Raw genomic sequence first — 17,093 nt, 5'->3', positions numbered from 1 at the left:
TGTACTCACATTTTTTAGGAAAACGTCAATTTATTCAACTTTTCATGGACTGGCAGCAACATTAGTCTGAGGTTTACCTGAGTGCTGCTGCTGGAGTCACTCTGCAGCCTGGAATCTCTTTGCCTGCCTGAACTACAGCTCTGCGACGACTGAAAGACAAACACAACACATCCTTAAGTAAATACTGCATCAAATCAAAAGCAAACCTTTCAGTGTGGACAAAAAAAAGTCTTAAATGCCTGCCAAAGAAGCATTTAGGTCTAAGAAAGTCTTGTGTTTTATGGATCTGCACTCACCTCATTGCTGATGGTGGAGTCACGGTGCATAATTCTCTGCGTGGTGCTGTCCATACTCGTCCCAGACGAACACTTGGCTAATGCCACTGCATGTTGTTCTTTCTCTCTCTGCCTAACAATGGCCTCACACCCCAGCCATTCGCTCATGTTCTGTTCGTAGCACGCTCGCATCTGCTCATCAACCTGCAGAGTTCAGAGTTTCAAAGATGGCAAATATGAGATGATCTTAAAACGAAAGTCCCTCGATAACAATGGAACAAGTGCTTTAATTCACAAACCATCTGAAATCCAATTAACCTAGGTTTGGAAAGAAGCTGACTAAAAAAAATTATATCTTTTGTCAGAGGAAAAGCAAGTGGGAGATGCCATGTTTCCTATATTCAAGGACATTCACTGGAAATCTTACAGACAACAAAGACTAAATTTGCGTTCACATTAGCATCATTTTAGCAAAAGTTTGCTGCCAAAAAAAAGTCCACAGCCAATAGCATAGTGATGCACAAAGCACCAAAGTAATTCTCCTATAAAAGTAATTTGTGTTGTTGTTGGCCAATGCATGAAAAACTTAACTCAAAACGTGAATGCAAAATCTGCATGGGAAAGTGTTTCGCCCTTACGTGAAATTCCCAATCGTGCCAATTCCTATTGAAATGACTGGATTTTCCGCAGTGTAAGAAAAAAAAAAAGTATGTGGACGTCGAAGATCTCAAAAATTAAGTTTATTATGGCGTAGCAGTGGCAAAGTACACAAAGCAACTTGGGTTCACCGGCATCAGAATGAACGCAGAATAATCTCTGCTTAAACATTTTATACTGTATTACATCCGTCTTCCCTTTCAGCATGTAAATGAAGCTTAAATGTAAATTGAGGATAACAATGAAAGTAATAGCCTTCTGTTCCCACATCTTCGATATTCTTTCAAATAAGAACAGCTAAATGTTAAGGAGATAAGAGTGTTTGAAATCCCTGTATTCAGGATGGTTCCCTATATAGATGGTTCTATATAACATATCACTCCGGTGATACCATTTAAATATTACTGAGATCGGAAGGAATTGTCTCTGATAAATCATCTCTTTTTAGGGACGGAGCATATTTAAATGTATATATTGGAGTGGAAGTTGGATCGGAGCAGACTATAATTCCTTACAGCAGAGTTAATCTCACAGAGCAATGATAAATGTGACAGCACCTTAAAACTGTTTGGCAGGACAAAACGAATACCAACCTCTTTTCTCTCAGCCTCAGACATCCCAAATCGGTAATGACCCAGCAGGAAGGGCCAGACCTCCTTGCGCAAAGAGGGCTCAACTCCACCAAAATAAACTAGCCGCAATAACTCATTTTCTTCATAGGCCTGCAAAAGAGCAGGCACACACTGAAAGCAGATAAACTGACTTCAAAGAAAAATAAAAAGAAAGGTATTTGAATGTGTTATTAATTTTTTTTCCATTATTTTACTATGTTAACCAGTCAAATCAACAGCCAATATACATTGGTTTGCCTGTTTAGAGCATAAAATAGTCTGCCAGTATAAGCACACTAATGATTACAGCCACAAGGGTACTTCTGTATGGATTTATCATTGATTTTCACCCTTTAGTGCCACCACTCTGGCACTCGGGCTCTCAGCGTTAGTCATCCAAACATATTGTTTGTGTGATAAGAATGAGAGAACTGTGATTAGGGACAAATGAATATTAATGAGTGTCTGGTAAAGACGCTCATTTGAATGTGGCTGCTTTGGACTCCAGGCAGGGTTGTGTATGTGCACTTACGCTACAGTCTTGAAGAAACTTCTGCCACACTTCTGTCGTGAGGCCAACATACGCATCACCAGGCACATCTGGTTCCACAATAGTATGATTAACAAGGCCAGACAGGTGAGTGCGTACTGTGGACAGGTGACGGCAGTACGCCAACCCTGAGGGAGCAAAATATGTGTGTGGTTGAATAAATAAGAGACATTTGAGTATATAAAGGTCACGTTTGATGAAAAAAGATGGTGTTGTGAGACTATAAAATGGACGAGTAATGAATACGAACATCCATAGAAAGCCCGGGAGATGATTTGGTTCTTCATATTGTCACATAGCAACTTCAGAGGGGCCCTGCCAATGAGATCATGGTATTTCCTTAAATATATTTTTTAACATTTTCTCATTTACATTTGTTATTATTAACATTTATTATTTGATTTATTTTAAAGTTATACATTTATACTTTAGTACAGAATATGTATAGGTTTTGTAAATAAACAAGGTATGCAAAGAGTGGTAACTTGGGTAAAACAACAACAACCTATTGGTGCTTTTGGGTAAGGGATGTTCAATTGAATGCTGAAATAGCAGTCCAAGGTACTCAAAGTACATTTGGTGATGAATGTAGCTTTAAATCTCTAGGAGTTAAAGTCAGAAATTTGTGTCTCAGAAGAAGAAGTTTCTCAAGCCAACATAATAATAATAATAATAATAATAATAATAATAATAATAATAATACTCAAATTTAGTGTATTAATTAATTAGATTAAAATAAAATGAATTTAAAGTAAAAAATGTGTTCTACTTTGAGTGCCTTTGACCACTAATCTTGTTTAAATGTAGGTTTACTTTTCAATTTCTGATTAAATAAATCACTTCTATTTTTCTATTTACTTCTATAACTTGGACAATATTATATTATGTCATTGTACCTTTCATGGTTGCATCCATTGGGAGGTGCTCCATCAGAGAAACTACTCTGTGAGCAGGAAGAGCAAGATGATTTCCTTGGTGTTGGGTGCCACATGTTTGCTCCCTGATCAATCAATTCCGGAGCCACTACCACACAAACACACAAAGAGAAATCCGATTATGCATTGAACATCTGGTTACAAAAAGGAGCTTATGCAAGCAGAGCAACAAGAACCCACAATTACACCCAACCTTAAAAAAAGAAGAAGAAATAATACCAGTCTGCATGGATTTAACAAAGTAATAATGGCTGTTGTGACACTCTAAATTAACAGGATCATATTGCGGGTCAGATTTAAAAGCCACTATTACGATTACAAACACTTATGATCATTATATAGTATACATACATTTCAAGGCTCCCTGAAAACACAACCATTAGCCCACAATTAACCAAGGGTCAAGAAATTTCACAGGAGAATGACTCCTGAACAAAACAGAAGACTCACACTGGCGACTACGTGATTGCTTGCAGACGCAGAGGCCATAAAAGCAATAAACCAGAAAGTTGGCGCATCAGACAGATACATGAACACATAAATGAGACGTGACAGGGAGAATTACAGCTGGGCTCAGGGGAGGATGGGGGCTCTCCCGGGCAGCTGCAGTGGCGCATTGGCATCACCAGGGTCTGGCGTTTAGGAGGCCATAGCCCCCTCGAGTTCAGGGACAGAGATCGGGCCAGGAAGACAGTACCCAGGGAGAGATGGGAGGTGTGGGTAACAGTCACTGTAATGAGTCAAAACAGCTCAGTAAAACCAAAAGAATGTTTATGATGGATGGTACACATAAATAGACAAAAAAAAAAAAAAAACACCTTGATGGATACGAGAGGGACTTTTTTCTATTATCCCTTTCTAAAAGCTGACATCTATAATAGCTGTACCATGATGGGGAAACATTTATTGGCTCAAGAGCTTGTCTGATACTATTATTCAGTCTCTTACCAAATTCTGATTGTCTGTTTGGGAAAATAATGCGGAAGACATAATCTGTTGCCTCTTCCTCTTCTTTGTCTGAGACAGAGCCTGAGGATCCCTGTGAACATCTATTTTTTAGCTTAGGAAATACTTTACCCTGAAAAAGAAAATTGAAGTATCAGTTCAGGATACAATGACTGCAACAGACAAGCAAAGCACAGCCTCGAAATCGAGATATACAAATTACAGCACAGCGAGAGATAAAGCAGTTGTGCTGCTTTATATTTTTATGAAAGCTAAAAAAAAAAAATGTTTTTCATAATGTATAAAGAATGTAAAAACACTGATCTAAGGGTAATATCAAACAGAGTTCTCTTAGACTAAAACAATGGAAACATTTTGTGTATTACTGTCTGGCATTTGTATATATTTGAGGAAGGACTATATCAGGGGTTTCCAATCCTGTTCTTGGAGGGCCAATATCCATGAGAGTTTAGCTCTAGCCCTAGTTAAACACCTGAATCAGCTAATCAAGGTTTATAGTTAGGATCACTAGAAACTTCCAGGAAGGTGTGTTGGAGTTAAACTCTGTAGGAGTGTAGCCCTCCACGAGTAGGATTGGACACCCCTGGTCTATACTAACATTACATATTGTACAGATCAATTTCTTACCTTTCCTCTCTGGGACCAAAGTGGTGGGTCTAACTGGCCGTGAGGCAGGAGGCCATTTTCCAGACAGGAAAGGAACTGAAGGAGGTGACCACCACGGGGAAAACGAATCGGAGGCCTTTGAATCCCATCCTGACTAACCAGAACCACTGTTCCACCGCAGTCCACTGCAGACAAAAATATATACACAATGGAATTATTATTACATGATGTGATCCATATATGTTCATTAACTATTAAATGAGTTTCTTGCCATCACATCTTACTAGGTTAAATACTTAATGTTTTGTACATATGTACAGTTAAAAGAGGAAATGTTTTGATATTCTTAATATTGAAGCCATGACACAGCCTGTACAATAAGGAATTATTCATTGCCATTATTAGCAGAATTACATTGCTTTATAATCGTACAGCCTCACTTTAAATTCTCATCTCTCTGTAGAAGCAATTATGTTCTGATTGATTCTACTCTCTCCATTCGGTTCACTGATCTTGTGCATGGATGAATATGAAAAGGGCAAGTACAATTGAGGATATTGGCTGAAAATTTGAGTATACCCAAGTGGATTTAGGCTACTTCATCAAAAGAGACTAGACACCGATTAATGTTAATGTTAGATGTGCTTTTAACCTTTAGCAACTCTGTAGAATTTACTACTTACATTAAGGTCATATTATTTGTGTATGACTTATTTATACTGATCTGTCAAAATTATGGACAAATAAGAAATATCAGGATGTGTGTGTCATTTGGGCTCCAGTTGACTGTTTCTCAAACTGGCACAATGTCACCTACCCTGCTGATGACAGTGCAAGTACACAATATCCTCCAGGCGGATTGTCATGGCGTAGTCCCAGTAAACACTGCAGGAAAACAGGTTAGATTAAGTGGCTTATGACCAACATAACTGAATAATATAAACCAATAAAGAATAGAAATGCTGCAGTTTAAATAAACATTTTGAAACATTCACAAGACCTTAAAGCTTCTCTTTTGTTGCCACCAGATTTATAAACGATTCTCGTTTGAAATTTAGGAAGATTCAAAACAGCGATTCAAAATGGGGAAGTGAACAATCCTGTAAATATTACATCTTATCATATCAAGTGACAACTCCCATTCAAAGAGATAATTCAAAATACTACATATATAATTCAAAATTCAACCATATTGTCATTGGTTTAGACATCTTTTTAATAAAATATGAACCAACCTTCTTTCCTTTTTAAAAAGTGTTTATTCTGTTTATCTTATAAGCTGAACAGAGTCCCACCTCTTCTCATAGTCGAGATCCCCCATGGAGCCGTTCATTAGCTGATTTGGCGTCCATTTCAGAGTCATGCAGTAAGCCGTCTGGTGCAGTGAGAGGTATCCTGGGATTGCTTCCATATCATCCCTCTGAAATTACCACAACAGAAGCCCATGTTACAAAGCAAACCTTTAATCAATAATACATTCTGTTCATACTGGTTTCGGCGACTAGGTTTGTTTTGCACTTTTTATTTATTATCTATTTAAATCACAATAAAAAAAAAGTAATTTAATGTTTAGATAAAATATGCAATATACAGAAAGAACCCCCTAAAGATCTGTGATAATCCATAGTCGTGTCATGTATTATTTACCGGCTGCACCAGTACGTTGTTCTTGCCGAACAGGAGGGTCGCTCTGGAATTCTGATGAAGAGACTCTACGTAGTCTCTGGCCGAGGGGGAAGGTGATGGCCTTTCATCCATACTACTACTGGAGTGCCTTTTCTGAATCTAAACACATGCAAAATATGACATCAGCAACCTAGCAAACAAAGAGTTATGGTAACTATTCATCTTGTTTTCCTAATATGCCTCTACATCTATCCGTTCAAGGTGGAAAAATGTTTGCCCACAGGCGAATCATTAGATGAATACTTAAAGTCTCCTCTTTCATATATCAAAAAGCCACTCCACAGCAAAAACCGGGCTTTTACATCTCTCTAGCAGATATTTGTTATACATCAGAAAACAAGCCTGAAGTGTAATGTACTCCGATCTATCGGAGATGAAAAACAAGCACTGTGTGTCCTGCTGTTGTGTGGGTGTTGGCTATGGCCAGAGAGGGTGATCAGTCAGGAATCTGATGGCTGGGTTGGTAATGGAGCTGGGTAATGATGTGAAGCATTTCTCTTGAGTAGAGGTTCATTTTTTCCTCAGAAACAGCAGTCACACTCAAATATACTGACCACAGCATGACTTTTATGGACCACAACCCTCTTCACAGGTCTTTGATGGAGGAACCGCACTGATTTCAAAGGCTAAAACATCACTGAACACGAGCACATCCACAAACTAAACTGGCTTGCTCTGAAATGTTGAGATTTTGTTTATTTTGATTTTGCTTTATCATAAAAAATGAGTTTAGACGTAGAAAATACCCTTACCGACATTGAAAAACAATTCTGAACAATTAAACAAAAGATCATTACCATTAAATGGATTTTACGAGTCCAGCATCCTAAAGCTCAACTGTTGTGCATTCAAAACTGCTAACCAACATACACAGTGTTGAAAGTACTGTAGCATAATACTGAAAAACAAGCCTTATTGGTTGTCACTATGTATTATGACTTTAATGTGACATGCAAGTGACTGACTATAAACTGCTCTTGACTCCTGACATTTTCTGGGGGCACGGTTTGAAACGTCAGGTGAATTTTAAATGGCTTAACGGCATGTCCACCTTGTTCAAATGCACAAGAGCTTTAAAGGGTTGGTTTACCCAAAAATGTCGTTCCAAACCTGTAAGACCGCTGTTCATCTTCTAACACAAATTAAGATATTTTTAATGAAATCCGAGAGCTTTCTGACATCCCCCCCATAGACAGCAACGTAACTGTCACTTTCAAGGCCCAGAAAGGTAGTAAAGACATTGTTAAAATAGTCAGTGTGACTACAGTGGTTCAAGCTGAAATGTTATGAAGCAACGAGAATACTTTTTATGCGCAAAAAAAAGGGGGGGTCAGAAAGCTCTCGGATTTCATCAAATATCTTAATTTGTGTTACGAAGATAAAGGTCTAATGGGTTTGGAACGGCATGAGGGTTGAGTTATTAATGACAGAAATGTCCTTTTTGGGTGAACTAACCCTTTAACTCTTGCATATTTTTATAATTGCAAACAGACAGAAAATATCAATATTTGTATAAGTTATAAGATTAGCTTTAATTCTTGACCCTTTTTAAGAACATACCATTTTAAATATTGCAGCATTTATGAATTCTTGGTGTACAGCACCATAACCCAGAACGCTAAGATCAATTTCTCATCCTGCACATAATCATTTTAAAGGTGATGTGTGTAATTTCTGCACCAATAACAGCATCAAACAGAACTGCACATTTACTCGAAGTATTTGAACACACAAAAAAAATCCACACAATTTATTTAGTCACAGGTTACTCACACAGAGGGCAGGTCTCTTTGTAGGTGAGTCTTGTCGACAGTGTCCACTGTGAATACGATGCCTTTGCACCAACTCATCAGCTGAAGGATCCGTCCAGAAATGATCTGCTGTCTTCATTTTTGTGTACTCTAAAGCACAGGGGCCCACTAAAGAAGAAATAATGTTGAAAACAGATTATCTGCACAATGCCAACAACATAAAGGAAAGAAAAAGACATATCTCTGTTCCAAAACCTAGTGAAGTGCCTCCCTAAATAGGAAGCTGATTTGAAAAGTTCCACATACTGTAGGCAGTAACTCCATGTCCTACTCAATTAGCACTCTGCATGGGAAACTCAAAACTGACTTCAATAGAATTCAATGTTATACTGTTGCTAAGCTAATGGCCTGATACTCATATAAAGCATAAGTTATGTAGCTCAAACAAATATTGTGTAAACTAATAAACCTAACTAGTGGATAATACATTCAAAATTAGATAACTTTATCAACTTTTTTATACTATACTTTTCAGTATGAAATATTTCTCTCATCCACCAGCTTCTTGGATTTATGTTTTCCATTGAGCTTGTGAAAAAAATGAGACGATTAGCAACCTCACTAGGATTTAAAACAGAGTAAATTACATTATGTCACCAGATGACCTGTGGCCTTAAAAGTGCCCCTATTATGCTTTTTCTGATATTACATTTATTGTGTAATATATTTGTTTGTGAATGTTAAAGTTCTGCAGTTTCAAAGATCAATGTGCATGATAAATTGAGTTATGTCTCAAAAAAGAAAGAACAGATTCTGAACTGCTGAAACGAGTCCTCAGTAATTCCAGTCTTACTTTCTGCATGAACCTATGTAGGTTTGTAACAAATTTGCATAATGCCAGCATGTGGTCTTTTTTGGCTGTCTGCGAAAAACGTCTACTTTGACCCGGCCTGGAAGAGTTTGGTTTGTGTTGTTTAAATGTTGAGAAGACATTGTTTTCTGCACAGGAAAGCAAATCCACTTTGCTTGCACTTTAAAAGGATGAGGAGTTGGGCTCAAATTGATACGTCAAAACCAATGCCATTGTTACTGTTTGTATCACTGTAAGTGTTGAGAAAAACTCTGATATGTTAATGGAAGATTAATTTCTGACACATGCGGTAAATGGACGTTTTTGACAAGGAGAAAAGAGGTGATGCTGCAATGTATATAATGAGGAAAATGAAAGTGTTTTTTTTTTTATCTTGGAAGCATGTAAACCTATTGTAGTAGACCTCCAAAAAAGGAACCTTTAAAATAGCATAATATGGGCACTTTAAGAATAAGAAAGATTTAAAAAGCAGGTCTACCTAACAAAGAGGCGAGGATAGGGCCATCCACCGGGTCCATTAGGATAGCCTCTTTCTCATAAAACTTACTGAAACAACATTAAAAGCAACTTTAATTTAACATAATGCAATGTGGCAAATTTGGTTGTACCTGAAAGAAAACTGGTCAAGCTTGGTTTCTCTTAATATCTCTATCCCACCTCTCTCACCTGCTGTTTTCCACCAGGTACAGCACGATCTTGTCCAGCACTTTCTCAATGAGTGCGGTGTGGATCCACACGTGTCTGACGGCCTGAGGCGAGAAGTTTGGGACCTTGGGCATCTTACGGGTGCTCTCGCTGTATGAGAGAGACTGACTTCGTCTGAAGAAAAAAAAAAAAAAGTCAACATCAGCAAAAGACAAAATCAAATTCTATGTAGATATTTGTGCTTTGAAAGGAGCTTTTGTTAACAAGGTGGTAACTATAGCATATCATATACGCTTTCCAGGAATGATATTTACTGGTACTTTGCCTGTAGTGGACATATGTTGGTGATATCTATGCGATGCAGAAATCTAAAAACATGCTAATGAAAGCAAATTTGCAGGTTTTAGGTTCCATACACAATTTATGTATTGTATATATTTTGAGTTGTGTGTTGTATTAAAGGAGATCACAAAGTCTGGTCTCACTTGCTCTCAAAGACCATCTCCAGCTCCTGGGCTTTTCTGCACAGCTCTTCAGCTGGAGGGAAGCTTTTGCCCACTTTGGTGAAGAGCGCAGCTATTTTGTTGCTTCGTAGGAAACCGGCAGCTCTCCGCTTCAACCCATGAAGGACACAGGCTTCAACAGCAGCTACACACATACACACACACCCACAGAGAGAGAGAAAATGGACAATAGCACATTAATGGATCCCCAATCCATGAAAGGCTTTTTGTGTATCTGAGCGACAAGAAAATAGGGGAAATAATACTTTTGTGTACTCTTTCAAATAATTTTTTTGAAAGAAATTAATACTTTTATTCAAGCAAGGATGCATTAAATTGATCAAAAGTGACAGTGAATACTTTTATAAATGTTACAAAAGATTACCATTTTAAACAAATTCTGTTCTTATGAACGTTCTATTCAAAGAATCCTTAAAAGAAAAAAAAAAAGAAAAAATGTAGCACTGTTTCAACAAAGATATTAGGCAGTACTTTTTTCAACATTTATAATAAGAAATAATTCTTGAGCACCAAATCAGCATATTATAATGATTTCTGAAGGATGTGACACTGACACTGAAGACTGGAGCAATGATGCTAAAAAATCAGCTTTGCCATCACAGGAATAAATTACATTTAAAAATATATATAATTAGAAAAAAATATTTTAATTTATAATAATATTTCGAAATATGACTGCATTTGTACAATATTGAAATATGACTAGAATTAAAAAAAAAATCTAACCAACCCCAAACTTCTGAATGGTAGTGAACATACTGTATTAGTAAATGATAATGTACAGTCAGCTGGTAATTATCACAAAACAATCCCTGAGACCCAGATGCAAAATGGAGAGATTCTGTAGGACCCCAAACGGGTTTATTTTGCGATAAAGACTGGCTGACTGTACATTATAGCTCTTATACGTCTACTTCCAAATAAATAAATAAAAAGACATAAAATATCAAATAATTATTTCATGTATGAAGAGCTATACCACAGAATGATTCTGACCAATCAAAACGGGAAAAACAGAAGGTTTTGTTATAGTTTGTGAAAACATGTAAATATGTTATTGAAAATGTGAACATGTAATCAAACTAAAACACCCAGACAGAGAGGGACAATGAGATGGAATACAAATATGTGGACAGAGATGCACAGATGAGACACACTGCACTACGTGGCAGTGCCTGCAGAGCTGATACGGAGGCTCTCTCAGGACTAATCTTGTGGATCTGCTCGGATGGGGTCGGGGGAAAGCCTGCGTAGCCATGGAAACCCTCACTGATGGAGCACTTGTGCTCAGTGAGAACTGGGCATGGCTCAGAAACAACATCAGCTGTTTTATCTCTCTGCCTCTTTCCTCATCCAGTCATTTTCTGTCTTTTCTTGTCTCCAATGTGTCACTTTTTGTTCTCTTTTATAGTTGGTCTCTGTGACCGTCTCGATATTTGGTCTTACTCATCTGACTCCAGCACTTTATGAAATTCCCGTTTATAATCTCTACAATCTCCTTCTCTGCTTGCATCAGAGTGCCGCTTGTTTATCTCGTTCTCTTAACCATTATTCGTCTCCTAGTATCTGGTGTGGCAGACTGAAATGCATGAGAGATCAATGTGATAAAAACAGGTCTAAAGATCTCTTAACAATTCAGAAGGATGCACATTGATACAAACACAGTAGCTGCTTTCATCTGATGCTGTATTCATCGCTTCTCTTTGACCACCCTAAATGGATTCATGGCGAAGAGAGAAGGACAGATAAAAATGAGCAGATGAAATGAATGAGCAATGGACGCACGGACCATCAAACAGGTTCAAAGGTCTCACATGATGCTACAGACACACTGTCTAAAGGCAGGATCTTTAGTTGAATCACAATAGCTGAATATTCAGTTTACTTCCCATCATGCCATTCAGAACTATATGACTGTTTCTAGTAAAAGAAGTTGTTTAGATTCCTTAATTTACCAAAAAGGACAAAAAGCTCCATTAAAGCCACAATACAATAGGTTTGTGTATGTAACAAACTAAAATGTAAAGTAAATCACTGAAAATCATCCCCTCAAATCTCTTATGTCTTGTGACTGACTGCATCAAAAACTAATCACTCAAATGATGGGGTTGGTAAAAATTGTTCTTATGCTGTCCAAAGCTGCATCTACTTGATATAAAAAATACAGTAAAACAGTAATACTGTAAAATATTACCACAATTTTAAATAACTGTTTTCTGTTTTAAAATGTAGTTTATTCCTGCGATGGAAAAGTTGAATTTTCAGCATCATTACTCCGGTTTTCAGTGTCACATGATCCTTCAGAAATCAGTCTAATGCTGATTTGGTGCTCAAGAAACATTTATTATCATCATCAATGTTGAAAACAGTTGTGCAGCTTAATTTTGTCTGGAAACCGTGATACAATTCTTTACAGGATCCTCTGATGGATAGAAAGTTCAAAAGAACAACATTTATTTGAAATACAATTAGTTTGTACAATGTAAATGTCTTTACTGACACTTTTAATGCATCCTTGCTGAATTTTCCAAATAAATATTAATCTTAATATTAATAATATTAATATTAATATTAATTAAACAAAATATTACCGACTCCAATGCAAATACAAGTGTAAATGATATTTTAAAATAAGGCATAGCCTTCAGGTGAATATAAACTTACATGGCATTCAATTTCGCTCATAAAGTTGTACAAGCTACTTATAAAAACAAAAAGAGCAAGCTGAAAAAGCAGCTTTTTTGTTTTGCGTTCCTTCCCATCAATGAAAGAAATATGGGTTTGGAAAGACATGAGTGTGAGAGATTGGACGAGGAAGAAAATTATTTCCAGTCAAATAAGTTTCCAAAGCAATATTCAAGCAACAATAAAGGAGCACAACTCATTCTGTGTCATAGGCACAGGAAGCAGGCAGCCACCCCGACACTGATCTCAAACGCTCATTAAAAAAATAATCATACCGCCTGCGCTAATGGTTTCTAATCACACTGTCACGGTGTGAACGGAGTGAAACCTGGATATTTATGATCCCCTCCACTCACACTGACCAGCAATTTACACTGTAACATAATGATGTAAAAGCGTCTGAGTGACTAAGAGCATGCTTTTAAAGCCACACGTAGATTAGAGATAAAATTAAGAGATGTCTTACAGAATCAATGTGCACGTTTGATAATTGCATCATATCTGTGATAATGAGAAATGTCATGTTTCCACCCAAAGTTGCAAATTTAACGCATGCGCAAAATTGAAATATCGCATAAAACATTTGTGAATAAAGCACCGTTTCCATCCAGTGAGCCGAAGAAAAAAAAAAAATCACTTCCTGATAAACTGGCACTACATATCAAGTAGGAGAATAATCATTTGTATATAATAAATTACTTTACGCACACGAAACACATCAAAGTTATCTAGCTTTCGGAGGCAGATGTCTGCTGTTTGGGAACACAGTCGTGCAAGACAGTTCAGGGAGGAAATTTCAGAACCACCAAAACAGCATTTCAGATGCTGTGCAATGAGATTGGTCTGCTGGTTAGTCCAGTTATGCCGCCCAATCACGAAGTCACATGACTTTGATGCGCATCGAGGAATTTATTCGGTAAATGTGTTTCCATCGTAGTTTATGCACATGTTTTCTTATCGGATAAAAAGTTTCTGACTCATTTGAGCACATATGTTTTTTTAATGCGCATTTTGCCATTTCCATTCACCGCTTTTATGCTATATCCCAAAATACTCATAAAAATAGGAGGATGGAAACATGTTGACATTTCCATCTGCAGTGTGTAAACATCACTGTAATTATGATGGCTAATTACTCCCCCATGGGCAGCCAGCAAAATCTGGCTACTCTCCATCCATCTCCTATTATCTGCCAGTACCACACTAGAAGCAGCAGCAATATTACATCATTACAGTAATAGCATACACACTTGTAATGAAATTCATCCATTATGGCATAATGATTAGACATTCTTTCCTTTCTCTTCAAGTATTTCGTTCAAAAGTGCCCAGAGGAAAATTTGCTCAGAGGTTGCCCTTTCTTAGACCAGGGCATTTATTGTAAGTTCATGAAGAGTCTTTCATAATTTACTCATCCTCATGTTGTTGCTAAGCTTTCTTTCTTCTGCACAGAATACAACAGCATTTTTTTTTAGCTTCAAATGTTCGAGTTTATATTGAAATCTTGCATACGTTGGTACCTTGGCACATCTGGGGACAGTCTGAGACGTTGTTGAGGCCTCATCTGAAACTCTGGATGATACACATGTGAAACTATGGAGTATTTTTGAGTCAGCAAAGAGCTATCAATTTAATCTCATTGCTGTTGTAATATTAAAAAGGATCTCATTTGGGATGTTTTTCCTATACTTGCCTCTTCAATGACCTCTAGTATTTCAAGCAGCAGAGGTTCAGTGATGTGGTAGGAGACAGTTGAGTGGACTTGAGATGGAGACAGAGCAGGGCAGAAAAAGAGTCACGATGAATCAGAACTCAGTGAATTACAGGAACAACCGGCTGAAACCAGAAACCAGCAATGCGCACGTGCCCTATAATCACCTACCGAATCCCACTGCCACTACACAGGCACGTAATAAAATGAGTTAAGAGGCCATTTATCAAAAGGCATTTTTCAAGCTACTTTGATTGGTGTTATTCAGAAACATCACAGTGTGGTTAAAAAAAGTGCCTCCACAAGCTTGTGTATTTCTACCCCAACAAGACACTTTTGAGAACAATAATTGCTTGGATGCAAACAGTGTATCTTACAAACATTTCAAACCTGCCAACAGCATTTGACCCCTCACAGAGTTGTGCTGATTAAATTCCACGGAAGGTAATATTGCTGTCAGCAGGGCAGTGCGCAGACATTTTTAGGGGCAGTGGCCCAAATCAAGAAAAAGGGCACTAATAACAATACATCATAACTGTACATGTACACACTAGTCCTCTAAAATTCTTAAATACTTGAGGGTGTCAAGGAAGTAAATGGATGATGATCTTGTTATTTCCCGTTACAAATATTTTCATAAAAGAAGACTGCACATTCTTACAGTCTACACTTTATTCTAACGTTATGATGAACACTATTTAAACATCAAGATATTCAATTTGTTAAAAATGTGTCATATAATTGAAATATGTAAATCTTAAAAACAGACTGATTTTCTTGTAAACCGCAGAATATAAATGGCTTAAGCTTTCAGATCGAGTCAACTTTAGGCTACTGTATAGATACTGATTGTGTAGCCGTCACTGCTTGTTTAATCCTAATAGACATCTAAGCAGTGTGTGATTATTTCACTTCAGTATTTTGAGCTGCAAAAGATCCGGTTGATAAAGAGGTTTAGCACATTTTTGCATCGCAGTCTGCTGAGTTCAGCTTGGGCCGTGCGGCACAAATTACCCTTGCCCGAGTTTAGACAAATCATGAATTTAACTGAAGACAACTATTTAAAGGTGGAAAAAAGAAATCGTGACTGGGCTGTGACGGTGGCAGTTTTTTACGGTGGTTGTTTTGAAAAAAATAAAAATAAAAATGTAGTGTTTATTTGAGCAAAAAAGTGTTTATTTGAGCAATTCCGTCAAAGAAACAACACACTAAACCCTGTAAAGCATTGAAATAAATATCAGTAAATAATGGTAACTTAAATAATATAATTAAGTTAAATCTATGTAAAAAAACAACAACAAAAAAACATCGTTTTATATTTCCACACAAAGACACGTCATATAGCCTACCGCTCTGCACTTTGAGAGGGATGTGGGACACGAGCAGGAAAGAGACCTTTCTAATTTCTAGGCCTAATTAAAAGCGAACCAAGGGAGAAACGTTTATAATCCCTTTCGAAAATGGGTGTGACATGAGTGAAGATTTGGTAAAAGACACAAGAGATCCCATGCAGGGATGAGTATTCGATTAGTTTATTTAATTATAGCATATCGAATAGGTTGTGCAATTATTCTCTAAAATAAAATCTCCATGTTTTCAGTGCTGATGCGGTGGTGATGCGTTCATGTAACCAGAGGGGGACACTGCCAACAACGCACATAACAGCTGTCACAAAGAACCGGCAAAAGTAATGATTATGAATTATGATTATGATTATGTCAAATATAGCAAGGAGACATTTTAATTGTTTATTAATAAATTAGTGTTTTCTGTGTCAGTGTTGGCTGCAAAGATTAAGTTGACGATGCCGACTCGTCATCTTCGCAGTGAACGCGCCTATAGAGAGAAATGCACTTTTTATACGGATTAGCCTACATAGACAGTAGCCTAGGCTAGTCGGTTTCTTTTCATTTTGAATTGTTTTGTTTAAAAGTAGACAATTCAAGCTTTCTATATGGAATAACTAATGGAATATTGTTAAATTTGCTGATAATCGGGTGACCAGATCGCAAAGCAGAATTCAAAGCCGACAAAGCTTAAATTTATGGGCTCACGCACAACTCTCTCATTCGTCATGAATCCCAATGTTTACATGGCTGCGATGTAACATTTAATTACTAACCTATTATTTATTTTGTAAACAAAGCTTTGTGCTTCACTCGTCTCATAATATTCATGTAAAACAGCATTCACATACAAAAAACGCGTTTTGATGGACCACCGCAGGTGTTGTGCCGAATTTCGACCCCCTGCCAAATTACCACCCCCCTCGTTGAAGTCAGTACCTGATTGCCTAATCCTAACCCCACCCCTAATCCCTCCCCCACAACTAATCCTAAACCTATCAATGGTAGGGGGGTAATAATTTGGCGGGGGTTGAAATTCGGCACAACACCAGCACAGCTGGTCACTCTGCTATTCAAGTTCAATAATCAGCAGAAAAGGATTAAAACACTACCAACAAAACAAAATCAGAGGAGTTTACTGGAATGTAAAATGAATGTTGACACGCTAGAATTACGGGAGAGCACGGATTCACTAGATGCCTGGTGAGTGAGAAATTGAAACCCTGGGGTGGATCTGGAGCAGCAGAATTATTACAAAATGATTCAGCATGGAC

The 17,093-nt window shown here is 37.4% G+C and overlaps 1 protein-coding gene across 3 annotated transcripts in view; it reads right to left on the bottom strand.

Annotated features, from left to right (window-relative positions):
• Positions 1 to 17,093, bottom strand: part of sgsm1a (small G protein signaling modulator 1a) — a 43,380-nt gene that overhangs the window by 9,741 nt on the left and 16,546 nt on the right. Inside the window, exons 4-19 of one of the 3 annotated variants that reach the window (XM_084114685.1) lie at positions 10,039 to 10,201; positions 9,575 to 9,727; positions 9,387 to 9,454; positions 8,060 to 8,205; positions 6,248 to 6,385; positions 5,896 to 6,020; positions 5,418 to 5,485; positions 4,622 to 4,785; positions 3,977 to 4,106; positions 3,594 to 3,758; positions 2,990 to 3,116; positions 2,344 to 2,408; positions 2,076 to 2,221; positions 1,526 to 1,654; positions 297 to 479; positions 78 to 149 (exon numbers count right to left, since the gene is read on the bottom strand). In XM_084114685.1, the coding sequence (XP_083970811.1) occupies positions 78 to 149; positions 297 to 479; positions 1,526 to 1,654; positions 2,076 to 2,221; positions 2,344 to 2,408; positions 2,990 to 3,116; positions 3,594 to 3,758; positions 3,977 to 4,106; positions 4,622 to 4,785; positions 5,418 to 5,485; positions 5,896 to 6,020; positions 6,248 to 6,385; positions 8,060 to 8,205; positions 9,387 to 9,454; positions 9,575 to 9,727; positions 10,039 to 10,201 (2,042 nt within the window). Of the gene's footprint in view, positions 1 to 77; positions 150 to 296; positions 480 to 1,525; positions 1,655 to 2,075; positions 2,222 to 2,343; positions 2,409 to 2,989; positions 3,117 to 3,593; positions 3,759 to 3,976; positions 4,107 to 4,621; positions 4,786 to 5,417; positions 5,486 to 5,895; positions 6,021 to 6,247; positions 6,386 to 8,059; positions 8,206 to 9,386; positions 9,455 to 9,565; positions 9,728 to 10,038; positions 10,202 to 17,093 lie in introns of all 3 variants that reach the window. The other 2 variants (XM_084114686.1, XM_084114687.1) reach the window with 2 other exon arrangements.

The sequence above is a fragment of the Abramis brama genome (genome assembly GCF_963993115.1).
Source record: "Abramis brama genome assembly, chromosome: 5".
Taxonomy (NCBI): domain Eukaryota; kingdom Metazoa; phylum Chordata; class Actinopteri; order Cypriniformes; family Leuciscidae; genus Abramis; species Abramis brama.
Note: the sequence above shows the minus strand (reverse complement) of the source record. Positions and strands in the feature narration are given on the sequence as shown.